This window comes from Phaenicophaeus curvirostris, chromosome 2, assembly GCF_032191515.1.
Source record: "Phaenicophaeus curvirostris isolate KB17595 chromosome 2, BPBGC_Pcur_1.0, whole genome shotgun sequence".
In the NCBI taxonomy this organism is placed as follows: Eukaryota; Metazoa; Chordata; class Aves; order Cuculiformes; family Cuculidae; genus Phaenicophaeus; species Phaenicophaeus curvirostris.
The window spans coordinates 55,738,066-55,765,896 of NC_091393.1; the positions used below are offsets into that span (position 1 = coordinate 55,738,066).

Sequence of the window (27,831 nt, forward strand, 5' to 3'; positions counted from 1 at the left end):
TACTCTTGCCTGTTTGCTTCATTCAGTTAGTAAGTATCAAGTATTTTAAAAGGTCTTATAAGTTGTTAGATGTAACAGCAGGTTCAGTTGCTTCTGTGCAGCACAATAGTTAAAAAAACTCCAGAATAAAAGTGAAGCCTGGAATAGTGCATTGGTATAACCTTTGTTTTACACCTCCGCATCCAGCCATACAGGAGACTACAGCAAGGGGCTTCTGAGACCATGGTGAGATAGCTTAACAAATGAGTACACCACCTCCCTCTTCCTCTTAACACCTTCTTCCCCTGTGGAGGTCAACCAGACATGCACCTATGGCTTTGAAAATGAGCTACCCACATCCCCCCTTCAGCTCTCCCTTTCTTTGCCCCACACACCTGGGAACGCTGCCTGTCCCTCTAGGATGACAGCAGCAGACAGCACCAGGTGAGCGATGCCTTATCATGGTGCCACAGGCTGACACCAGCATCAGTCATGAAGGCGTCTCCCCACCTACTGAAGTGGAAAAATACAGAGTTACCACTGATAACAAGCTGCAGATTGACCTTCCTCACTCCTGCAGAAAATTTCCTTCCTTTAAAGGGAATTCTCATGAATGTTTCAGCTTTCATTACAAATAAACTGTCTTGTTTGCTTTTTCAGCAGCTCTCCCTCCACAGGCATCCCCACACAGGTACCCCACAGGGCCCCATGCAAGGGAGCCAGATTTCCCAGACAGCTCCACTGGCAGTGTAGAGGCTTCACCAAGCCCCACAGCAGCAAACCACGTCTCCCTGTGAGCTTCCACTGGGGATCAGGGTAGGCATGCCAAAAGGAGCTTTCTGCCTATAACTGACTTGTCAGCTTGCCTGTACACGTTCAGGGATGTTTGCACATACAAGCTGACTAGGAAAGCATGAAGCCATCAGTCAAAAAACACCCAAAAACCACAGAAGCCTTTTCATGTACCCACAGCTAAGGTCACAAAGGCAGGCAGAGGGTGCTGAAATACAACTCTCAAGTATTTGAACCAGACAACAAAAGTCTTGCCAATTTGAGTTTCTGGCTACAAGATTATTATTACTTTTTAACGTACAAGAGCATAAGGCTATACTATAAGTAAAGTAAGTGGAGGTGTAAACAAAAAGCTAGAAATTAATATAGATTTAAGTAGAAACATCAGCTTTGCCTCAAGTAACCTGGCATCAGGAGGCACTGTTGGGTAACAACACTACAAATGACACAGTCAGAACTTTAAAAATAGTAACATGGGAATTATTAGCACACCAGCTTGCTATTCCCCTTCAGCTCCGTAACCCAAGAGGGCTCTGCTTCTGTTGAGCAAACTGCAAGGCACATACCATGGGTAATATTGCCTCCTAAGTATAGCACTTCCCACACTGTTAAAAATAACTTTTGTCTCTATACACTGGACTTCAGGGTTGGTTTTGTTCTCTGCCTTAAAACACAATTTTGAGCAAGCTAAGAAATATTAATTCTCCAAGATGAATCTACATGGGTCTACATGCCTCAGTTTTTAATTGTAAAGAAAGTTGTTCCATCTGTGTACAAACCCAGGAGCTAGAGGAGCAAAATGAGGCTCCCATGATCCAAGAGGAGGTGGTCAGAGCCTTGCTAGCCCAACTAGACAGCCACAAGTCTATGAGGCCGGACAGGATTCATCCAAGGGTATTGAAGGAGTTGGTGGATGTGCTGGCCAAACCCCTTTCCATCATCTTACAACAGTCCTGGAAGACTGGGGAAGTTCCACTGGACTGGAGACTGGCTGATGTTGTGCCCATCTACAAGAAAGGTAGCAGGGAGGACCCAGGGAACTACAGGCCTGTCAGTCTGACCTCAGTGCCAGGGAAAGTCATGGAACAGGTGATCTTGAGTGCTATCATGAAGCACATGCAAGAGAACCGGGTGATCAGGCCCAGTCAACACAGGTTCACAAAAGGCAGGTCTTGCCAGACTAACCTGATCGCCTTCTATGACAAAGTGACTCAGCTGCTGGATGAGGGAAAGGCTGTGGATGTGGTCTTCCTGGACTTCAGTAAAGCCTTTGACACAGTTTCTCACAGCATTCTGCTTGGGAAACTGTCAGCCTCTGGCCTGGACAGGCGCACACTCTCCTGGGTGGAAAACTGGCCATCCGGCTGGGCCCAGAGAGTGGTGGGAAATGGCGTTAACTCCAGCTGGAGGCTGGTCACAAGTGGGGTTCCCCAGGGCTCAGTGCTGGGTCCAGCCCTGTTCAATGTCTGTATCAATGACCTGGATGAAGGCATCGAGTGCACCCTTAACAAGTTTGCGGACAACACTAAGCTGGGTGGAAGTGTTGATCTGCTGGAGGGTAGGGAGGCTCTGCAAAGGGATCTGAACAGGCTGGACCTCTGGGCTGAGACCAACGGCATGAGGTTTAACAAGGCCAAGTGCCGGGCCCTGCACTTGGGGCACAACAACCCTATGCAGTGCTACAGACTAGGAGAAGTCTGTCTAGAAAGCTGCCTGGAGGAGAGGGACCTGGGGGTGTTGGTTGACAACCGACTGAATATGAGCCAGCAGTGTGCCCAGGTGGCCAAGAAGGCCAATGGCATCTTGGCTTGTATCAGAAACGGCGTGACCAGCAGGTCCAGGGAGGTTATCCTCCCTCTGTACTCGGCACTGGTGAGACCGCTTCTTGAATCCTGTGTTCAGTTCTGGGCCCCTTACCACAAAAAGGATGTTGAGGCTCTGGAGCGAGTCCAGAGAAGAGCAACAAAGCTGGTGAAAGGGCTGGAGAACAGGCCTTATGAGGAACGGCTGAGAGAGCTGGGGTTGTTTAGCCTGGAGAAGAGGAGGCTGAGAGGAGACCTTATTGTTCTCTATAACTACCTGAAAGGAGGTTATAGAGAGGAGGGTGATGGCCTCTTCTCCCAAGTGACAGGGGACAGGACAAGAGGGAATGGCCTCAAGCTCCGCCAGGGGAGATTTAGGCTGCACATTAGGAAAAAAATTTTCACAGAAAGGGTCATTGGGCACTGGAACAGGCTGCCCAGGGAGGTGGTTGAGTCACCTTCCCTGGAGGTGTTTAAGGCACAGGTGGACGAGGTGCTAAGGGGCATGGTTTAGTGTTTGATAGGAATGTTTGGACTCGATGATCCGGTGGGTCTCTTCCAACCTGGTTATTCTATGATTCTATGGGTCACTTACACATCCCAACTGTCTTGCATTGAATGCAATAAACAAGTGCCTTGTGCCACCATGATTCTTTCCTGCATCAGATTCATTTATCCTGACAACACTCCCATCACATAACCAGCCCTGAACTGTTACTGCAAGGCAGGGATGATGTATAGAATCAACAAAGCCACACAGGAGGCTGCTAGCAGAGCAGCAGGCCTAAATCCCTGTTTGCAGAGCTGAGAGGGTTGATGTGTAAGTGAGGGTGGGCGAGAACAGCCTCAAGAGCCTGGGGGCCATAGAGGCAAGGAGAGGGGAGTGCCCAGGGGAGGGTCTAGCACAGCAGGATCAAAGCAGGGCTTGCTCTAGACCATGTCAGGGATATTTTATCTAGCCTTTCTACCAGTGTAAGCTGGCAAACTGAAATGCCGAGACAGCATCATGTAGCCAGAGCAGCCAGTTCAAGAAAGAGCAATAGAATCATAAAATGGTTTGGGTTGGAAGGAACCTTAAAGCCCATCCAGTTCCAACCCCCCTGCCATGGGCAGGGACACCTCCCACAGACCAGGCTGCCCAAGGCCCCATCCAGCCTGGCCCTGAACGTCTCCAGGGATGGGGCAGCCACAGCTTCCCTGGGCAACCCGTGCCAGCACCTCACCACCCTCATTGTGAAAAATTTCTTCCTAATGTCTAATCTAAATCTTCCCCTTTCCAATTTATAGCCATTCCCTCTTGCCCTATCACTACATGCCTCTGTCAAAAATCCCTCCAGCTTTCTTGTCAGCTCCCTTCAGGTACTAGAAGGCTGTTATGAGGTCTCACCAGAGCCTTCAATACATGAAACTAAAAATGGATTTAAGCACCCACAACCCTCCACACTCTACTTCCTTCCCTGAGCAGCTGTAGTGTTTTATTAGAGTATTTGAATTATCCAGTTCTTTTCAGGCTGCCCACTGGGCTGGAAACCTTGCAGTCAGACACTCAGGTTTCTTATTCTCTCCCAAGCCAGGTCAGAGAGAGCCCCCGAGGTTTTCTGCCATCTCTCAGCCTGGCAAAACAAGCAGGGCTAAAAACCCATGAGTTAATGGCTTCATAAACAAAACCCTTTAACAACAATCAGAGTCTGATGTTTCTTATTTCATTCAAATCCATTAAAGCCAGCTCACACAGCAACTCATCTATTGCACTTCTCAGCAGACATTGTTTGAAACTGACCTTCACTACTGCCACAGCCATCCTGAGATCCAATAACAACTCTGGCTTCCTCCGAGCCTTGCCCTGAGCTCAGAAATGCACCATTTGGCTTGAGGATTTCAAGCTCTTTTTGCTGACTGCAAACACTGCATACCCGAGCCCCTCTCTTTATCCTTAGCTAGTTACCAGTGACTGCGCCTTTACTTGGTTCACTGATTTATTCCTTTCCTCAGCCTGCTGCAGATGACCTTGCTCTGCTCCACACACCGCAAAGACTATGCTCTGCAAAGAATCACATATGCCCTGAAATGAGGCACACAAACACACTGAAACACCCCTCCCCACTTCAAATTGCAGAAAGGGCTGCTCGCACATTAGGGACAAAGGAGGAAGCAGTGGTGTGTTAAACACATAATGTTACCTAGTGCATTTTAAAGAGAATTGTCAAATTAACAGAAGGTGGTTTGGCAGGCTTTTAATTCTACTCATGATTCTTTTAGATCAAAAGCCTACAGCCTGCAATACAAATCAGATTTTAAGGTTATCCTGTCAGAAAAATGCAATTTACGTAAGCATAAAGCCTGGTGGGGTTTGTTTTTTTTGTTTGTTTTTAATTTAGTGTTACAGCACCAAGCAGTTACAGGCACTGCCTAAGTAGGTGTACACTATTCATTTATCTTGTATTCATTCATTCAAGTTTTCAAGAATGGCCAGTGAGTTTGGGAACCCCGAATTCCTGGTGCTCCAGGTGAGAAACATTGTGAAGAGCATCATGTTTGTTCTTTTTTAAATAAAGGTCCTTTTAAAGTGCTCCATGCTGGAACACTAAGAAATCAAGGCCCTTCAAGTCAGTAGTTAATTATGAATCTCTACCATTGGCCTTAACTTTGCAGCAGAATAAGCAGTGTGTGTTATAAGAAAAAAACCTTTAATTAGGCTGGATGAGTTTCAGGACTACGTGAACCTTATACTAGCCCACAGAGCATTCCTCGGTGGCATAAAAAGTGGTGCATCTCTAATGTTCTGGAGGGATAAAGCTTATTTTCCCATTAATAATAATAACTACCTTAATCCTATTTAAACCTTTGAAATACATCCAAACAACATCAGTCCCTCAGCAGGATTCACACTTGTTACTTCTGCCATAACTCCCCCTCACGAGTGATCTCATACCACACAGTTCACATCAATTATGTTAAAAGGTATTTTTAAAATACTACATTATTTATGAGTCCTGCCAGCAAGCAACCGAGCAGTGATGGAGGAGAGAGAGTGAAGATATATAAGCAAGGCTCCTCAGCATTCATTCAGGTGTTCACCTTAAACAGTAAAACACAGTAATCCTCAGAAATTGAAGAGACCAGTGTGCTGCTTCTGCCTCTGATGTACGCAGTCTAGAAAGGTCCTTTCCTGCCAGGAGGCAGGTCTAGCTGGGAGGGAAAGATGTTAGAAAGCCACTGATCAGCTAAGAACATCCCTGCAGATTTGTTTCATTTTTCCAAGTCACTGCCAACTTCTCATAGTCTCCTCCTGGATGCTTTTGACATGTCAGCTCCTAAAAGGTCTGACTCCATTCTTATAGGAAACTAGAAATAAGGGAATAAAAGGAATAGTACTGATAGACCGTTAGATACTATAGCAGCATCTTGTTCAAGAAACTGCTGTCCTGAGAAGCTCTGCTGTCAAAGCTGCAAAGGGCACTGAGTCTTGTGATGAAGGCCTTCCCTTTCCTTCTTCAGAGAATTGTCAAAATCTGCTTTGACAATGTGACTTAATATTAGATGAAGCAGAGTTCACGTTTGTTTTCCTATAGGCAACAGACTGTGTAACACTCAAAGCTTTCAGTACATTGACTGTTAAGAGCTCCATGAAGAACGGAGGAAGCGCTGCTGTTGACTAAGCACTGGTGACATGCCCATCTGCGATGCGTACCAGGAGGGAGCACTACCCATGTCTGGGCTTTCAGCTGCAGGACTTGCTGACACCACTTTAGGCAGCCTCTGTGTGAGTAGGTTTCTCTATGTTTTACCCAAGTCCTAGTAGGAATAAGTAGGCAGGTTGTGCTCACTGGAGTCCTTCTCTTTCCCTAAGCAGTGATGGGTAGCACTGTCATGATCCAAGCAGGGACAGCACAAGAAGCAAGAGTTTAGAGCTATTTTCTGTCATGGCAGTGGGTTGATGCAACGTGCTGTCTTATAGACTCTTGCAGAAAACATTTCTTCAAGATCTGCAATGCAGAAGAGAGTCAGACAACAAAGTGGCAGGCAGTAAGAGCTATTTAGAGCAGAACAGGAAGGGTAGGACGAATTTCAGGTTGCAACAACCTGAGTGGGCACCAGAAGAACAGGCAAAATAGAGAACTCAAGTCTGTTTCATTAATGCTAAGAAATAGAGGAAAGTGTATTTTGTGGTATTTTACTTAAGGATAGCAAATGAGTGAATAACTTCAAGCCTGTGCACTCCCATGGAAATCAGTTTCAAGAACTTACCTCTGCTCAGCTTCAAGCTCCCTGGCACATGATGAACAGCTGGGATCACCTGCTCTTCCACACAGTCCTGCTCCTTCTCCAGGAACCCTTCAGGTTCCCTCTGTTACCTTGAGAAGGGTGTCCAATGAACTGGAGAATAACACGCTATTTTTAATAACTCCCAGTGGAGAATAATGCACTGTGTATTTTTAATAACTCCCAGTGGCACTCATACTTCTTTTATAAGTTAATGCATGTTCAAAGCTCAGCACAGAAAAACAATCACTGGTTATCAGTCTTTCCCCTCAGCAGTATAACAGTCCCAGATTGTGTGAGAGAGACGTGTGGGTAACTGAAGCACACACCTAATCTGTCATATACAGAACGAAGGATATCATAAAAGTGTTGCCATTTTATTTTACTTCCCCTAGCCCACAAACAGAAAGCTACGAATCCATCTCCCACATTGCATTACACAGCTCTGAAACCTTCTGCCAAGGTATGAGCTTCAGATCCCATTCATTTGCTGAAGTTGTTTGCTCTCTGTAAGTGGCCCTTTTAACAATGAGAAGAACTCAAGCTTCCATGATTTGCAGCATTTGACATCCTTTTCCTGTCCCCAAAAGGCAAAATTTAGAAGTATAATTGTTTGGAGTGTTAGCTAGGCTCCACAGCAACACACTTTCAATCTAAACACAATTTAAAAGCCAGCTTGATCTTCTCCATCCTCAACTACTTACACAAAATAAATTAGCTGGTTTATTTTCTTGCCTTCACCCAAGAACCACTTTTTCTACCAGGGTACCTATGTACTGCAGCAAAGCACAGAAGTGATACATGAAAGATTACCTTCTAGAGAATGAAATCATACAATCATAGAATAATTAATGTTGGAAGGGACCTTAAAGATCATCTATTTCTAACACCCCTGCAATGGGCAGGGACACGTCCCACTAGATCAGGCTGACCTGCATTTAACTGTATAGAGGGTAAACTACATTTGCTATAAACATAGCTGATGCCAGCACATTTTAGCTTCAAGTAGCTTGTCTACCTCGTGGACAAGCAGATCTGGGGTCCTACCAGCACAGGGGGAGCCCCATGGAATGCATGAAGAAGGGCACCATAGCAGAAGAGCAGCATGGTCAGCTCCAGCATCTTCAAATGTTATTTTTCTGACTGTCCCTGACCTTAATGTTCTTATCACAAGCCCAGCATCATAGAACCACTAGATTGGAAAGGACCCACTGGACCATTAAGTTCAACCATTCCCATCAATCACTAAGCAACACCCCTCAGCACCTCATCCACCCATCTTTTAAACACCTCCAGGGAAGGTGACTCAACCACCTCCCTGGGCAGCCTGTTCCAGTGCCCAATGACCCTTTCCGTGAAAAATTTTTTCCTGATGTCTAGCCTGAACCTCCCCTAACAGAACTTGAGGCCATTCCCTCTTGTCCTGTCCCCTGTCACTTGGGAGAAGCAGCCAGCTCCCTCCTCTCTACAATCTCCTTTCAGGTAGTTGTAGAGAGCAATAAGGTCTCCCCTCAGCCTCCTCTTCTCCAGGCTAAACAACCCCAGCTCTCTGGAGATGGGAAAGTGAGTTTCAGTCCTCTAACAACAGAGTGAACAACTTACAAGTGGCCCCTGAGGAAGCATCTCAAGAACCGATCAAACAATTGAACATGCATTATAAAACTTTCAGGACTCTAGTCACAGAGTGTCTACGTTACTTACCTCATGATTTTTGAGCAGACTAGCAAGGTACAGACAGTGAGGAAACTTTGAAAGAAGGGGCATGTCAGCAAATTCCTGTACCATACCTCTTGTTTGATCTGGATTCCCAGACCTGATGCATTTTTGACAGCTGCTCCTCAATTTTTAGTTCAGAAGATTCTGCTTTTATAAAAAGAAAAGATGCAAAACTCAGGACTGGGGCTGGGCATGATAACTTAGCTTTCTTCAGCAAAAAAACCCACAGCAATACTGTGGGCTAATCTGATTTATTTGAGCTCTCTTGAATCTCTGTCTAGTTATCTTTGCTAGTGCTGCAGAGGTGGCATAATTATGACACACTTGAAGTTCTGTTGCAAAAGGGATGAGAGCATTGGAGAGGAATTCTGAGGGAGGGGAAACAGTTGTTAGAGCAGATACCAAATCACAACGATAAATAAAAACTGTAAGAAATACAAGTACTAAATGAATGAGGAAGCAGCTAACAAGATCATAACTGAAAAAGTCATGTTAATTTCAGGAAGCACCCAGCTTTTCATACGTGAAAGGTAACCAGAAGGGGAAAAGTTACACAATTATCACTTCACTCAACCCTGGCATCAAAACATCTAATTTTTGAAGAGTTAATGTATACTTTTAAACACATTGTCCTTGTGCCAAGGACAGAAAATCCAGCCTTACAGTGATTAACTGCTGAGCTTCATAGATGAAGAAATAATCAATACAATATGCTAAGTGGCAGCTCTTGACCAAGGTACATCAGAGGACAAAAGAAAGAGCAGGCACTTGAGGTAGACAATTAAAATTCCAAGGATTTACCATTATAAAACATGCACTACTGTGGTACATTGTTGATACAAAACCAGAAATACACTTGAGACAAATATAAAAAATGGAATGTTGCAAACAAGTTACAGTTTACATGGCCTTTTTCCAATATGGAATAATTTTGTACTTGTTTTAAGCCTAAACCACCACTATAAAAAAATCCTCAAAGAAATGTTAAAGCATTTGATAGTCAACTGTGAAAGCTATATTAAAAGGACAGCAGGAGTTCAGGAGGCATGAATTAAATGGGTCCACATAAAAGAACCTTATACAGTTGTTTCTTCTCTCAAAACCAGATGTTGTCAGTTTGTAATAGCAGAGGTACAGCTATACTTACTTGGAAGACTTCCTTTTTAGGTACTTATATGGGTTATTTTTATATTTAGGCTGGCATCAAACTCCTGTCCTTCCCTAACAAAAAACATGCTTTCTCCTAACTTCAAGGATGAAAAGTTACAAGATTTCTTACTGGCAGCAGCAGCAGGAGACCACACAAAGGAGACCCTGCAAAACGGAAAAGCGTGGTGACACATCCTATCAATGCTCTGCCTGACACACTGACATATTAGCAGCCCAAACATTGGATTCAGAGTTGAGCAAGTTCGCTGGTACATGATGACACGTATGTGCTTATATCAGCATCACTCCTGAAGAACCAGTACTCACCTCTTTGCAGGACTGCTGCCTGGACCCCATGCAAAGCTCAGTGGAGCCTGATGAAAGTTTATCTCTGACAAGTGCCAAACTCAGAAGGCATGATTGATTGGGGTTTTTTTGCCAAAGGACCCACAGACTGTCTCCATTTGGAGAGCCACCAACTATTCTTTGTTTTGTTAGTTTCACTACATCCTCAGGTTTCTAAACAAGAACATTTCTGCAGCCCTGCAAACACTACTGGAGTGTATTCCAGATATTTGTGGGGGGAAGAAAGGACAAATTTTTCACTTTCCCCCAGAACTTAAGAGAAATAATTTCATTAACTCCAGGAACGTTTTCTCCTTATAGTATGTGGCTGAATTGTATTCACATGCTGACAAAGATTTACTTGGGAAAGAGAAGCAAAGTAAGTAGGCAAAAAGTGAGTAATCACCAGCAGTATGAGGCCATAATTCAGAAGACACTGAAGTTTACATCATCCTTTCTAGACTTTTGTATCGATTTGGTATTGGCAGCAGAGCCTCTGTGGCAGAAATAGCACTAGGTGACACATTCCCATTTCCACTGAGTAGCAAAAGGTTCTTAAGAGAAATAATCAAGCTTTGATGGAATAGGGAAAGTTAATACAGACTGCAGACAAGTGCACCATGACAGTACTGGAGACAGAGGATGCTAAAACTGATTTAGTAACAACTGTTTTGGTAGGCTTGAAATTAAGACTGGGAAGATACAATTAAATGCATGTTTTCTGTTGAAGACTGTTAGTTTCAATAACATGGCATGAAACCGCCTGAGGGCTCACTTAAGCACAGACTTGATTCTAACTCCGTTTTTTGTATGGTGTGGTAGTCCACATACATTAGGCAGCACCTCGTCCCACTCCGCTCACAGCACTGTCCGAGTGCACTGGAAGCAACCCACAAGTCCTCACTGTTGTGGCACCTCGTAGGACACACTTAGCCTACCTACGTAGTAAACTATCTCTGTGATAGGCTAAGTCAATTCTAGTGCCTTTGTCTCAAGCATCATTACAGCAGACTGCTTGTAGTCTTGACAGGGCTCTGACTCAGTACTGGTTGCTGGACAAGTTTAAGGCATCCATTGATGCCTTTTTATTTGTTTTATGAAGCTACCTGCTACTTACTGCGGTAGCAGAGACTGCACAAATAGGAAGGCAGGCCCTGATCCAAAGCCATATTCAGAGAAAGCTGTGGAGAGACCTGCCTGCAGTATCTTCACAGCAACTATTCACAAACTGGCTTCTTTTACTGGGAAATAACAGATATTGATTTCAATTATAATTTCAGCACATTACCTGTACTGGGATTCCCTCTTTACTATAGATCAGTATATTAAATATATGTTTTTCCAAGCTGCTTTTGCATCAGGCCAAATGACACAAAGCAAAACACCAATCCTGGGTAAGCACAATCCTGTCACAGATACGCATGATCCAGTTCTTCATATATCTGATAGTACCCATCACTACAGCCCCCACAAGCCCCAGAGTGACACTGGGCTACATGAGGTGTCACAAAGACATCCACAGAGCCAGATCAAAAGTCAAAGCCTGACACTCACGCAGGAAGGCAGGAAAGCTTCTTGCACTCTTGTCCCCTTCTGCCTCCTAGAAGGGGTGATCAAACAAGTCTCTGTCCTTGGAAATGGATTGTATTCGACAATTTTTGGTAATTATTTAAATGCATCAAGTCCAACCCTTACACTTTAAGACCTAAACCTCTGCTAAGGGCTGTCCTAGGATATGTGTTATTTTGAACATTTAAGAAAAAACAGTTCAACTAAAATATCAATGTAGTGAGAGAAGCCTTTTGAGTTTACTACCAAACAAAGCCTGTTAACTGCACCTCCAAAAGAAGTTTCATTCTTAGATACATTTTAAAAAATAAGTTTTCAAGTAGCTCAGTTTCTTTACTCAGCTAATGTCAATTTTTGCTGGAAAACAGAAAAGTCTTTAAACAGTGTAAGCTAATAGCTCAGAATTTGCTCATTAGTTCTACCAAAAAAAAATAATACAAGTAAAAGCCTATAAGCATTAGGTAAGATTATAAGTAGCAATTTCCAAACTTCAAAAACCACTCTGTATTTATACCGAAGACAGAATCCTACAGTGGCAGGAACAAGTTTTGCAGCACTAGGCACTTTCTAGGCACATTTTCTCTTCTTCACTTCAACTTCTCTCGCTTTCAATAGGAACTTTAATGACATTCACACTTACCATTTGCTTGCTGCCAGAGAAAGAGGAGAATTAACATGGAAGTCAAGTAAAAAGTTGTAGAGTTGCATATAATACATGTAGCTGGTACTGGTAATCTGATTTGACTATGTGACATGGATGCAATACATAAATATACAAACCTTTTTCTTACTTGTTTCTTCTGCCTAAAAAAAATTGAAGCAGAGGTCTATAAGGCCTTTCATTATTTTTGACTGAATTGAATAACTCATCTAATGGAACCTACCTAGAAAAGCGACGAATTTCAATTTGGGGATCCTAATAAGGCTGTGATCTCACCTACTGCCTCAGTAGTAGGCTCAAAGGGCTCCTTACCCACACCATCGAAGTTCATAGCTTTTTTCACACTTCCGAGTTTTCTTCCTTCATCTCCCAGGCATTCTCCCTCCTTATGCTTTTCACCATGAATACCTTTACATCTCTCATTTTCTTCCCATACAGAAATATACACAGCAAAGCAAGACTCTTCTCTGCTTTCTTAATAGCTAAACATCTAATAGGTAATACGCTAGACTCCTAGACTCCCTAGAACTTCATTTCTTTTCTGACTCCCTCCCTAAATCTCAATGTACTTTAGAAAGCACTGCATGAAACTATTCATTAGCTGCTTTGCATCTGTGCATGATACTGGCAATAACAAAACTCAGGTAGTCAAGAAGCAATTAATCCATCTGTTACAGCACTTCACCAAGAGTTTGAGCTCAACTGTTTGCTCAGAACAAAACATGTATCTTCCTGTTTCCAAGCAACATGCTCCCTGTTGATGGGGCCCACGATTATTTTTTTTCTGTACACATTTCCATTAAGGCCATCTTAAATCAGCAAAACCATCACAGAAATAGATTGCTGAATAATTCCAGTTTCATATATGCTGTTATACCTACCAGAGGAAAGTGATGAAGACTCTTACCATGACTCAGTGTCAAAGAGTATGAAGACCGCAAAAGGAGCAAATACTTCGCTCCTGCTTTTCTTGATCGTGTTCTCTGAGAATACAGAAAGCTTCCCTCTTACATGTTCCCCAGATGTCCCTTGCACAGAAGGCAATTACAGGAGTAAAATCCACCACAGGAATAACAGGGAGAAGGGCCAAAACCAAGGCTGGCAGAAGAATGGCTCATCCCCTTTCTTCTGTGACACAAGGGTATACTATCCTGTCATTGCAGCATCACAAGGCACACTAAATATGATCACAAGCACTTTCCTCACCTTCCCAAGTGAGCTGGAAAGATAACCATGGAAGACATCACTGTCAGCTCCTGCTGTGAAATATGCAAAGGCTAACTGAAGTAGACCCCCAAAACACATGCTTTTGCAGGCAATCTTTGTGCACTGGAGAGGCACTTCAACACTAAAACAAAAAACTTAGTTTCACTACATATTTGTAAGAGAGAACTTTACTTCCTTTCATTAGCCACTTAAAAAGCCCAGATAAAGCTCTCATTGCAGCCAGACTTGGACCTTCTCACAAAAGCTGTCCAGCCAAGGCAGCAAAGAGCCTAGGCTGTAAGATTTCAAGTTGTTTCAGTAACAGTGTGCTATTGATATGCCCCTTGAACATCATTCAGAGCCAAGGACACCCACACAGTATAAAGACATAGAAATTTTAAGTGAATGAGTCTTTTCCCCCCTCACCTACACCAAGGCCAAAAGTATCTTCATTAAGCAAAAAGTAGCAAGAATGAGAACCTGCAAGTCTCCAGGAAAATCATGCCAGCTACAAACAAAAGCTGTTCAGTGCTTTGTTTTGTTCACTGATGCTTGTAAGATAGCGAAACATGTAGAGCTTGAGGAGAGGAAGCCACACAAGACAAGAAAATAGCAAGGGCTGTCCTTCATTGCCTTTAAGTGTATCTCCAAACCAATTGGTTTTTGAAGGGGTAAACTGCTATTTCCCCCAGCTACTTCAATGCAAGATGATTAAGACAAAAGATACAAGTGTCATGTTTAGTTGGGTCGGCATTTTTTAACCAAGTACCATGAGGCAAAAAAAAAAAATAAAAATCATCAAGTAACATTTTGCTGTAGGAGGCTAAAGTTGCTAACACTGCAGTTGCCATCTCTTGACATTTCTGATTTTGTACATCATTAGTATAAAGGAAAAAGAAAAGTTATGTTGGAAATCATAAGCAAAGTCATAAAATGCATCCATGGATGCAGAAATTACTAAAATCTTTGATGTTCAGACTTGGAGTTGTTTCTAAATAAACACCTGCAAAATGTAGGCAGCTATAGCCACCTCAGAAGTCAAAAAGGTGCTCTGTTGTTTCAGCCCATGTGTCAAATGCATGTAAATAAACAAATAAATTTATAAGTCAGGGAATGGTACTCATGAGCAGACAGCATTTAAGACACCAGATCAAAACTCTAAACACTGGTAACAAGTGTGAAATCAAGTTGGGGGTTTGTTGTGGGTTTTTGGTTTTTTTTTTTCATTTTGGACATAAACTTGCTGATCACAAAAGGCTGTCGCTGATTTACAAACCAACAGGCTTTTCATAAAGGCCTGTGAAAGAACTTGTCCAGTCAAAAGTTTGCTAATAACTAAGATGTCTTTACTCACATGAAAGATTTCTGCCTCCACAGCTGAGTGAAAAATCTAATAAAAGGCCCCTTACCTCAGGATTTAAAGAAGATTTTCCAGTAACTCTCTTCCTTCAAAAATGTGATACTGATACAAATTTGGTCACTTAGATCTAGCTATATCAGATCTTGCATGAGGAGCACAAACCAAGGAGACAGAATCTCCTTGTGGCAAGAGATCATTCACATGGGACTCTTTCAGAGGCAAAAGACATCCCACTGACAATGCTGATAGTGATAGCATGAGAACCCAGTACAAGAGATTTTACAACAAGCTCCCCGATTTCCCTGGAGCACAGACTTCACTTCATAATTTTATAAATTTCACTGGAAGACTCCTTAGGAAACAAGGGTTGTACTGCCACTTCTACAAGGCACAAGATTTAAATTTAAGATGCTACAGGCAAAACAACCAAGCCTTCTCTTAGAGCTGCTGGAATTTCTTGAGGATAATTCAGAGATGCAGAATGGGAAGACAGAGGGCCTTCAGTTGAAAGACACCATTTTGCCACACCTTCAGTAGAGAACTCAGTCACCCAGTGCAAGCCCTCCCCCTACTCTCATCTCTTGTGGAAGGATAAAAGGAAGCCACGGCATTTACCTGAAAGAATTTCCAGACTGGTTTGGGGTTTTTTTTATAGCCCATAAGGCACAGGGAAGAAAGGCCTCATCTGCAGAAGACTCTGAAAAGTGAGGCTGCACATCAGGTTACCACCAGAGTTTGGCTGAGTGATACTGGACACACTGAAAGCCAATTAAGAGTCTATATAGCTGTGTCCCCACGTACTTACCACCTCACAGACTTCTCTTTGACAAGCAAATCCATTTACCAACCTGCTCAGCAACAGTCTTGTAAAGTGTACATGTAACAAGTCACAAGTTGTTCCATTTATTTGAGTAAATATCTGGTAAATAAAATCATTGGTAAACATTACAAAATTAAATACATTAAAAAAGCTTGCCAGTACACATAAAATTCACAAACATGTACTTCTTTTGAAAAATAAAATATGTTCAGAGCACCCTTGGTATAAAATGCCTGACTAGTGTCACCTACCAGCATATGGTAGCTTATTGAGCATTTTAGTTAGGACATTTTCCAGGAGGGAGTAGGGATCTCTTCTCTTCTTGCTTCTGCAAGTAAGAGAGGCCAAAAGTTAAGATGTCTCCCCACTTCTCAAGGCAGAGCCATAAGCAAAGACTATAATATTCTTTGCCTGCCTTAACAGGAGAGGAATTTGCATTTGACTAAGAACACATCGCTAAATGCAAGGCAATGTTTGTAATTAATTTTGGTAGCACTGCCTTTCCTCCACTGTGAAGCAGCTTTTAAATGGCGATGGACATCTCTCTAGATATAACTGCAGGCCCTTATTCAGTATAAGTTAGCACAGTTCCAAGACACCATGAAGTGGAGAGGAAATGATCTGGCAAAGCATCTAAGTCAATCAAATAATTTTAAGTCTACAAATTAAGCCCTTAAAATTCCCAGTTCTCATATGCTGCAGTTTAAACAAGGAGATATGATGACATTCTTCACTGGGCTGCTTTTAAGGGTATTAGGAAAAATGTCAGCACTTATTTTAATAATCTAAATCAGTACCTTCAGGTAGCAGATTTGCTATAACCACCATTTAAATAATTTACTGTAACAAACTTTTCCTTCCATTCATGTGAAACAGTATTCACAACCCACTTTATCATTTATGTACAGACAAGTACAAGAAACTTGACATCCATGAGTTAAATGTACAACCAACTTAAAAAACATTATCCAGCTAGTTGCAAGGAGAAGTCTCCTAGCTCTGTAAATTTACAAGGTCTTCTGGTTCACAACGCAGGCTCGCTGCCCCTCATCGCTACCTCCTGGACTCTTCACTTGCTTCAGTAATCCTCAAGTGAAAGTTGAGCAGCATCCAAATTGTTGACAGTCTTGATAAAAAAATTGACACTTAAAAAGAACCCTTAAAACACACAAAAGAAATTCCTTGAGTCAAAATTGAATGAAATCAAAAAAGTTGTGGAGAGAGACAACTATTTTAATAACGGTCTTGTATTCTAAGTCCCATTTCCCTTGCCATGTCTTTTACAGAGTGCTACTACTTCGAGTTATTTATATACTCTTCTTTTGAGGGGGACTGAGTTTCCTCATTCCTCTTATCCGAGTTAGCAGCTCTTTGATAAATTCCTAGGAAAAAAGATTAGAAAATATGAGTAATTTTTATGATCCCATAATACTAGGATTTTGAGTTTAAAAAAAAAAAATCAAAGTATACATTTTTATTTAAGCTTTTACTGCTAAGCTGGAACTTCTCTGGCTTGATCACCATAAAACGTTATGTGCATACTCTTATCACACAGTGGAGGTGTGAACAACTAGCTTTTCTTCTGCATGAGCACTCAGGCTCACTTGCTAGCTGTCTTCCAAGGCTTTTACTACATAGGGCCTTCTACAAACTGTTGAATCAAGCAAAATCTATGGCTGGATACAATGCAAATACACAACTCAGACTTACACAGTCTAAGCCTGCACAGAAATCACCATTGCTGCCAAAAGAGGCGTTTCTCTCACCACTCTCCACACTGGCACTAGCATTTTGGTTGGCTGCATACTCAGCTGGAACAAAAAGCTGATCTAGCTAAATACTCAGCTGTTTTTCCTCACACCCTGCTACCTTCCAAGCTGGCTCAGCTCTCTGACCAGGATCACCACTCACCCCACACCAACACTCACGCCAGTCTGAGGAACAAGGAGCCAGAAGCAGCACCACTAGCTTAAACTGGGTGAAATTGGTTGTGGAGCCCAGTGAATAACACTATTCTGGAAAAGTACACATTCATGGACCAGCTCTTTATTCACAGCAATACTTCCCCCAGCTTCAGCAGATTTTCTTTTTAAATTATGGGAGAACAGACACTTACACAATTGCACCATTATCTGAAATCCTTTTAGTATACAATTTCATATAACTGCAGTTGAATTAAAAGCTAAATCAACCCCTTACTGTCATATTGTGAGACTAATGTTTACCTTTAATATTATGTATACACTTACAAAAAGGCTCTTGCCATGAAATCATTTAGCTATATACATGGAATGTAATTACGGATTTAGTCAGTCAGGTTGATGCGAAAGGACAAAAAGCGTGACTTCCTAGCTGAATGCTTGAGGCCAAAAATTTCAGTGAACAAGGTCACCACTTAAATGACAACAAAATGTATGTTAACTTAAGATGTTAGTTTTTTTCTGGTGGGACCACAACCCTGGCAGATATCACCCCAAAAGAGCAATTTCTTTTCCTGATACTTTATGTGCAACTATACTGAACTGCATGTACTGTTGCACCATGGTTATTGTTGCACCAACACTAGCTGTGGCTTCCAAAAACAGCAACGAAGGCAGAGCAGCATACGCACCAGTGTGGGCTACAAATGCTCTCTGGCCCCCACTCCTGAACTAATTAGACCAAGGCCAGCTCAGGAATACATCTATGCATATCAATAGTGTACTTCACATCTGGAGAGATACCCTAAGGAGACAATCATAAAAGCTTATTTGTTAAGACCCCAAATCTTCCCCGTCCACCCTCCAAGAAGCTGTCCTTTTTCCATGTACACACAAACCACTTCAACTTGTCAGAATAAGAACTTCGCCCATTCAGAGCTCAGAAAAAGGGAGAGATGTTTGGCCTAAAAATTCACAGCTTTCAATGTATTAAGCATTGGTTCTGTTATCCTTGCATCATTGTGACGTTCTGCTAAATAATACAAAACTAATGTGGCACAGCACTGTCTGAAACATAAATATGCTTTAGGGACTTCTTTAACAAACTTAAAAAAAGCTCCACAGTGAAATCATTATAGAAAAGCTCTCTAAAGTGATCTTACAAGATTTTTACTTGGAATTAATGCAATTACTACTGCCTTTCAACAGCTGTTTTCCATAAAAAGCCATACTCCCATGCCAAAAGACTAGATTAAGACAGCTTTGGGAAGGAACAGGCTCAAGTTTTGTTCGTCCTTTTAGATGACTTTATTAGTTGTCTGTTAAAGCCCCAAACAAACTAGACCACCTTCACCCACCATCAAGGCAGCAACAAGACACTGCAACTAGAAGCAGTCAACTACTTCACAGAAGTTCCATGTAAGAAAGTAAGAGTATTACACAAAGGGTCATCTGCAGAGCAGTCAGGGAAATCTACGGGCATTACTCTGGCTGAACCCATTTGGGATATCCTGTTTGAAAGGCACTTCCACCACTTCTCTGTCCACCTTCTCCCACAACTCAGAAAAATTCAGAACAAGTTTCCCTCTTACAAACACTGCCAAGGGTTAGCTGCTTTTCAATACATTGCAACAAGGGAGGGGAGTTTATCCCCTTATACTCTAAAGGGGTACCAGAAGCACCTTCTTTTGTAAAGTAAGGTATTTGCTTGAATTTCTCAATATTAGCACCACCTAGAAACTTATTAGTGCTGCCAAAATAAATCGAAAGCTAAGGGCAACTCCCTAACCAGATTTGAGGTAATTGAGATTATTATTAAAGAAGGGAGCTGTATTCACTGGAAGTAATACATATAACTGAAAACATTTTAGTCCTCAGGAATTATTTTCCTTGAAATAAAGGTCTGCAATACTGAAAAGTAAAACCCAACAAGAGCATTTTTATGTGGCTGACATTTCACATAGATTGGTACTGCTGTTGTGTACATTCCACAGATGTGCAAACTAGAATACTGGTTCGGTACATTTCTGATTTAAGTATCATTTTGCCTCTGATGCTTGCGTGGTGCCAGCTGTGGTTAACACTGCTGTGCTCCAGTGCTTGTTTTACAGCTCTGCATCAAGGAAAGGCGGTATCCTAAAAAAGACAGACATTTTCCCTCTCAGAGGTAGGAACGGAGACTTCACAGCATTTCAATAAGCCTCCACTTTATAACTAACCAACTCACCTTGATGACACAGTAATACCCAGTTGTTTTCTTTAAACATCACTCAAAAATTGCAGTTTTATTCCCTGTGGACACTTGAGTTAAGGCTTAATAATAGGCTTAATATCCACAACTATCTCAACCTCATACACAGAAATCCTTTTACACAGAACATTTCCTTGAAATCCCCTCTAGGAGATAAGCTGAAGTTTAGCAGCATGCATTTGAAAGCTGATCATGTACTAACCTATGTTAAAAGTAGTTGCATCGCACAGGTTGGATCACCTACTTATATAGACCTATATTTAATACAGAGTTAGAAAATATTTAATAATAATTCAGCTTAAGATTCAAGAACTTACGAATTATTCCTTGAAGGGCTATAACAAGAAATATAAAGGTCACATCTACTTTTAATTGCCAAAAAAACTCATAACAGCACTTTGGGCCTTGCTAAATGAAAAAAAGCAAAAATATATACAAATTCAGTTTAAATTCTTTTTACAGATTTGTTACAAGTATTGAGAGTCCTATTAATTTATAAATCATTGTTTCTAATTCTAAAGGCAAATTTAAATGAGGGACAGAGACTAAATCTATAGCTCATTTGAGCTCATCTATATTCAGCCTTAGGCATTTGTCTTCTTCCTTCTCTAACGCTTTCCCTTGAATCAAAGGCATTCAGTTCAGCAAAAGCATTCATCTAATGCAGAATAAAAAAAAATAAAGATGACAAATAAAGGTGAAATAATAATTCAGGAAAGGGAAGGAAATCACTTTATGTTTTGGAGGTGTGATTCATTGTTTTAATGAGGTCATTCAACAGACAATGAATTCTAGGCTTCCTATTCAAGTCTTCCAATTAATTTTGAAGACTAATTAGATTCTGTCTGTCCAGATCTCTTCTACAAACAGTACACATGTAATAAAAATAGTTCACAAACCAAAATGTAAGGTTTTTAGTCCTCCTGCTTTACTAGAGCATGAAACATATCCTGAACTAGCTTTCTTCCACTGCTTTACTTCTTCACAGCCATGTTAAAAGTCAAGATTTCCTTGAGTGTTTGCTCAAGGATATTTCCTAGAAAGATCCTGATTGGTTGGATGTAAAAAGCAAAGTTGGCTTAGAGAGCAATCCCCACAAGAAAGAAACTGAACAATAGCTTAAAAATGTCATCTGAATAATTAGAAAAGGAAAAAAAAATAAGGAGGGGGAAACCTACTGGCAAATATCTTCCCTTGCTCACAGACTCAAACCAGAGGCCAATTATATGGAAAAAAAAAAAAAGGTAACTGACTGGGTAACAAATGCTCTGTGAGAGGGTGACCAGAAGCTGCCTTCTATTACAAAGAAATGGTGCAGTGTCTCTGTAGCCTCACTGAAAAATCTCATTCACACAGCCTCGCCAGTGAGGACCCAGCACCATCAGTGCCCAGACGGGGGACAACACACAGTAATTTAGCCTCTCAGTAAGCTCTGTACAAGTCACTGACTAAAGACTCGAAAGCCTAGCTATGGTCAAGATACATAGTCTAGTTATTCTCCAATTCAGTGGCACATAAACAAATGCAGCTTATTCTTGTCAAATCACTATTTGTCCCTTTATTCTTCCAATATTGCCATGAGTATCTGTTAGCTGTTTTCCTGAGTACTTGCTGAAACAAAAACACGCAAGCTTAATTTCCTCCAACACCATAGTGCAATATAGGGCGGATCTCAGCAGGCTTATAAACAGTTTTAGTTCACTGAATTCAGAGCGGTCAAATGGATCAACAAGAAACCATGTTTTTTCCAGACATGTCTCTCCATTGCTTTTAAATATGCATGTTTCTCAACTTTTTTTATCTACAAAAATGTCCTATTTGATTTCAAGTACTGTTGCTTAATAATTTACCACCCATCATCTGAGCTACAGTAATGTCTATAAGCTTCAAGGCTTCCCCACATTTAAGGCAGGTTCATTGCACTGAGGCTTTAGGACATATCTTTTGTTAGTGTTGCTTCAAATGGGTGTCCTGTGTACTGCTACCTTGCGGTCATGTCAAAAAACACACGGTAACACGAATTTGAAAGAATTCATAACACAGTAGAACCAAAAAAAACCATGATCCTTCATACTTCTAGAAGTTTCATTTCACAAGGGTAGAGACTTCTGTTCATGTCTGCATACTAACTATATAAGTTATCTAAAAACATACTCAAAGTAGTTTTTAGTTTAAAAAAATAAAAAGAGCTTGGACCATTCTAAAAAGCTGCATCACAAACCTGTCACTTGCTCCAACCAGGAATTAAACTTGGACAAACATATAGTTAAGGAAAAGCATCTCTACTTTTCTCAGAATTAAGTGTTAAATGCTTACTGAAATAGTCTAGCCACTGAAGTAATTAAATAGTCAGTGACTTAAATCTCTGCCCAAACTCTCCAGAGAATATGCACAGCAATTTAAAAGCTCATTTGGAAGTAGTATTGAATATTGTTAGTAATTAGAAGTCCTCAGAAAAACAACTTTCTTTTATGATACGACTTCATCTCCTTTTTCTCCTATTTTGCACCAAGTGAAGAACTATATTAACAGAACAATCTCAATAGATTTAGTCCTGCTTGCCTGAGTAGGACAGATCTCTAGCCCATTTGCCTGAAGCTTTGTACATTTCTATGAGGAAAAAAAAGCAGCAAAGAAACCCCAAACCTAATTTTATCCTGTTCTCTTCAAAGATCAGTTATCTGCAGATTATCTATCTCAGCCTCATCCTTCAGAGACAGTAAACAAAAAATGACCACGCATGGGAAATTTCTCTCACAGGAATTTAAGAGTAGACTTGTCAGTTGTCCTGCCATCACTCTGGCAGTCCCACTGGTGAAAGCTCTAATTCACATCGGTCAAATATTTCAAATTTTCTCCAAAGCCCAGTCTAAATGGGTGGTCTTGCTGCTACCAATAGTAGAGACGTAACAACACAGATTTAACTAGCCACCCTCAAAGTATATCTTGACAAAAACTCATTGATTTCATGCCCACAACAGTCTTCTCAATATAAGTCTATCATCAAGTATCAAAACCCTATCAGATTACAGATTATATTTACATTTCTTTGTTACATTCACTGCTAACATGAGACTCAACTCCTTGCGACCTACATTAAGATTCTCCATCACATCAGCAAAACTGAGACATCAACTTGACAAAGGGCTGATTGGGGTTTTCTACAGGTTGGCTTTGAGCGAAGTGCTGGCTGGTCCAGCACATGGGTGATCCAGGAGGATGCTGTTACTCCCTGCTCCTCTTCAGTCACAGAAGTTCAGATCCAAGATTTGGTCATGGCACTGATTTTGCAGATAGCATGCCCTTTAATTTTGTACAGTCCTAAAAATGAATTGCTATTCTCTCACATCAAGCCTTCTTTTATGTCAAGGCTACCCAACATGTACCACTTTTGAACTAGATAGGACAGTAACAGAAGGGGGAACAGAAATTATGAACTGTCTGAAGAATACTTCTAGCAGAACTTTACTTTGCATGGTGCGAAGACCATCATCATGTGTCAAACTGCTGTCAACATTTGACCATATGCCTTGAAAAGGCAGCTACTCATTTCCTCTTCAACAAGTGCAACTTAAATACATGAAGCAAAGAGTAGAAGGATGCGAAGTATAAATACAAGTCACATATTGCCAATAAAAACATACTTGATGGTTTACTAGTTACCACACGTATTTCTTGGCCACCGTTTTAATTATGTTTCTACAAACAGCCAGATTGGCAATTTGTGTCCCGAAACTATTTTTCATTTCTGGCATCTTTTACAAAACTAACTTCTAATGACTGAATGAGACATCAGTCACACTACATATGAATCTTGATTAGCAAATCAACATTTTAATTTAAAGATCATTACAGTAAACTTAAATAGCACCCAAAAATCATATTGACTATGCACACTTTCCTGTTTAACTTTGGGTGAACTACATAACTCTTTCCAACAAGGTTCCCATGTTAAGTATATTTCCATACAAATTAAGATAACAGCTGTAACTGCTACCTTAGTAAAGCTTTTAAAATTGTAGAGTACATTCTCCTTTGTTTCCCCTAGAAGAAAGATTTCACAGCAGTTTCTCATAAGTTACTGTCAGTTCTTGTCTTTGGCTAATCTACTAAAGAGTTTGAGAATTCCTTCTGCTTTTCAAGTGACCTGGATAACTCTGCTTCTTCAGATGAAAAGTCAATCCAGAACACGTACAGAAATCCATCTGTCTTTCCTTAACCTTTATTTTAAGTGGAAAGCCCTAAGCAAAACTTACTTAAGATACACATTTGGGGTTGGGGTTTTTTTGGGTTTTTTTTTGGGGGGGTGGGGGGGGTGGGGGTGGGGTTGTTGGTTTTTTTTAAACAGGTGGGATAAAAGCTTCAAGTTATTAAGCTTTCTGCCTGTACTATTTCTCCTTACATTCTGAATAGTGGAGACATTACATAAATTTTTCCCCAGTGAGGGATTATTGCCTTTTGCAAACTGTATAACTCTTAATGCTAAAATCCCTAGTGCACTTGATAGACTGTATTTGATCGGTCAGGAGGAATTCCATTAGCACTCACCCATTTTCCACAAAACTAGAAATCCTTTCACAAACCAATTAGCTCAATGGTTTTGAACGGTCTGTAAACATGAAAGGACTGCAGATTTTCTACGCAAGGTGTGGATCCTCATATAGTAAGTTTAAGCCAACTTAAAAGCTCTTTAGTCCACACATGTCATGTTAAAAAAAAAAAAATCACTATTTTTAAGTGGTCTAAGTTTGCGGTCAAGCAGTTTTACTAGACTTATGCTACAGATTGAAAAGAAAAGCCAATGTTGTGAAAACACTCCTGGGAAATCACTCCCATTTTGGCAACTATCCTGACAGAGGAGTGAATGGATTAAGTACTTCTCTCAGCTTGGTTATCCCAAAAGACTGTCAAGAAAGATTTATTCTCCCAGACAAAAGAGCTGCCACCATCCCATCAGCAGAGGGCTGAAGAGACAAGTCAAGTTCAGTACTAAAATCTCACCTTGATTTAAGAGCCTTGAGAGCACCCGAACAGACACGCCCAAGATGTTCTTTCCTGTGAACTTCTACGCCAACTTAATTTACCTGCAGAGCACAAATACTCCATGCCAAGGTTTCCAGTGGAAAACCTCAGTAACATCTGTCATGTACCTTTATCAAGGCTCTGAAATTTATCCTTGTATTAAGCATCAAACTTCAGAACTAGGGAAAATAATTCATATTACACGTTCAATGAAGGAAGAAGAGTAATTATTTGATTCTTTGCCTTCCTCATATGCCTTCCAGTAACACAAAGGTAAGTGTTCAGCATGAGTTGCTGCTAAATTCTTGGCAACTTGTTCTTCCCATCCACTTGCCACTCCCATTTTCTCTCACTACCCTTTGATAAGAACCATGACAGGTTCCACACACCACATTGGGCATCACATCTATCTTACAAAAAACAACCAAGGTTCAACAGCATTTGTTGAGAGAAGGCTGGAAGAAGCTGACAGGTCATCTGTAGTGTAGCATTACTACAGTAAGACAACTGGAGACTTGATTTTTTTGTCCTGGCATATCCATATCGTGAGATTGTGTTATCTGCTGTAAAGAAACAAAGGTATAACACAAACCAAGCTCTACAAGTGTTACCATACAAGTCTTTCTGGGTCAATTCCCTGCACTGCCAAGAAGTTAGTACCAACAACTGCAATATGTCAGACAAAATTAAATGGCTTCACATTGCAGAGCACAGAGCCCATCTCTCAACTTGAAAATTCACACAAATACAGTAGGTTTTTAGCCATCCAATGAGATTTGTGTTTAGCTCTCTTGTAACACAACAGCTCTAAGAATCAGTAAAGTCAACCAGCAGTTCCTCCACAGTGCTCAATCCCGTCCCTACCATAGTCAAGCGACAGACACGAACATTCCCAAGATATAAAGCACCCCGCCTGTCAGCTCCCTATTAATATTCCTATACTTACTTTATCATAATTATTAAAAAAAGTATTTTAGTTTGAACATAGCTACACTTTCCACAGGTGAATAATATTTAAGAAAAGTCTTTTTACCTCTGTTGGTTTGTAGCAATCTACAAGAGTTTCCTAGAAGCAAAACATGAGAGCGTCAGTTGCAATAACAGAGTAACAGTGAACATAAACAAGTCTACAGTATGAAACTTGGCAACTGTGTGGGGAAGAAAAGGAGCAAGAATCAGGAATTACTGAATGAAGATGCTACTGAAAACTGAGCATTATATCAAGTAACATTTGCTTCCCAGGTGTACCAGAATTATTTGCAACAGGAGAAAAATGATGGCTTCTTCCTCCAGGTTTGGAAGTTATGAAATTCCTCTCTCCTAGAAAAACAGGAGAATCCAAGAACGTTTCTGCCAGCAATACACACGGGAAAGGCAGCTTTCTGTGAGGGCACCACAGTTCTTGTAATTGTAGAATTACAGGCATTACCTAGGCCAGGCATTCCTGGCAGGGTGGCTGCAGCAACTAATTTAGGCAGAAGCAGCAAAGCCATTTATGAATGCTGAGTAAACAGCTTGGGGCCATTCCCCATGTCTTTGCAGCTGGGCAGCGGCCACTGGGAAAAAGGTGTAACTAGGCAATGTAATCAGATGTCACGATGCATATCAGCACCAAGTTAGTCATCTCCCAGAAGTGAACTGAGGTGCAAACAACTGCTCTGGTACATGTTTCCTTCCTTCAGTGCACCTAAAAAAACTAGGAATAGAATCCCTTATATTGGGTTAATATCTTCATTTAGTTATGTGTATCTCTATTAAGACAATTGGTTTTCTTACCTCCCCCCCCTTATTCTTCCATTCATTAACTTTTACCTCAAGTAGGTTTCAGAAAATTAGAGAGCTGGTTTGAATTTTATAATTTCAGCAGACAGCTTCTGAATTTCCCTACTAATTCCTGCTGCTGACCATCTTATGCTTTCCTCAAGCTTCTAGACAAGTACTCAAAGATAACTTGATGGGTTCCAGTTTCTGGCAAGTATAGAAAGAGAAGGCAAGTTTCTAAAACCCTAAGGACAAGGGAAGATTTATGGTCTGTGTATGTACACATGTATTTTTTTGCTGCTGAAGTGAATCAGAAACTCCCTGGTTATTACAACTGATTCTCAGCCACATAATTTTTCTATGGAGCTGTTCTTTCTTTTATTTTCTGGGTTTTTATTTTATATACTTGTAAAACAAGAATGAGTAGAAAAAAAATAGAGCTTTCTAATTTGCTTCAGCATACCTCCCTATATGTTTGGATTCTTTGAACTTTTATCACTGTTTCGCCTACCTTCCAGAAATTTTTTATCCTCAAGGATTTTGATTATCATTGTACAGTCCAGTAAATTATGCTAAACTTAAACCTAGAAACCTCTCAGTTCTAATTCTACACTTACCATGGATTCAATCAAACACAAGATATGGATCCAGATGCATTAATTCAGCCACATTCAGATCTAAAATTAGAAAATAGTATTACCTGTAATTTGAGAGCTCTCTCCTCTTCATTAGCTGCATCAAGAAGGTCATCAATGTCAATTTCTACTTCTGGCATCTCTTCTTCCTGAGAAGCAAAAATTCCCACTTAGCCCATAGAGATATCCTTTAACTAACCTTAAAAGCAGCCTAGTGATAGCACACAACCCCATCCTCCTGGAGCCAGACAAGAAGGAAATCTGTAAGGGACAGTGGCTTGATACTTGCTCCCAGGCCAGCAGAAGGCCAAGCCCCAGCCACATAGGAATTGACAGCTCTTAAGCCGCCTTTCCTTCACAGCCAGGAGTTGTGCTACTAACCCATGCCCTGCAGTGCAAGTCATGCTATTCTCAGAGTACTGGGCAAGAGGATGAAAAAGAGGTCAGGGAAAGGGAAGTAGCAGAGTCTACAGCAAGCTGCAAAATTGCTTTCAAAACATTCCTGACTGGACTGCTTATTTTGTTACGCTATAGAAGATCTCCCTTGCTCAAAGTTGGCTTAGAAGGATGACATACATGGC

At 41.1% G+C, this 27,831-nt stretch overlaps 1 protein-coding gene across 1 annotated transcript in view; it reads right to left on the bottom strand.

Annotated features, from left to right (window-relative positions):
• Window positions 1-15,729: 15,729 nt before the first annotated feature.
• The window catches only part of PPP1R14C (protein phosphatase 1 regulatory inhibitor subunit 14C), a 50,316-nt gene continuing 38,214 nt past the window's right edge, over window positions 15,730-27,831 (bottom strand). Inside the window, exons 2-4 of the mRNA XM_069852159.1 lie at window positions 27,316-27,399; window positions 25,888-25,920; window positions 15,730-17,044 (exon numbers count right to left, since the gene is read on the bottom strand). Of these exons, the coding sequence (XP_069708260.1) occupies window positions 16,970-17,044; window positions 25,888-25,920; window positions 27,316-27,399 (192 nt within the window). The 3' untranslated portion in view covers window positions 15,730-16,969. The remainder of the gene's footprint in view (window positions 17,045-25,887; window positions 25,921-27,315; window positions 27,400-27,831) is intronic.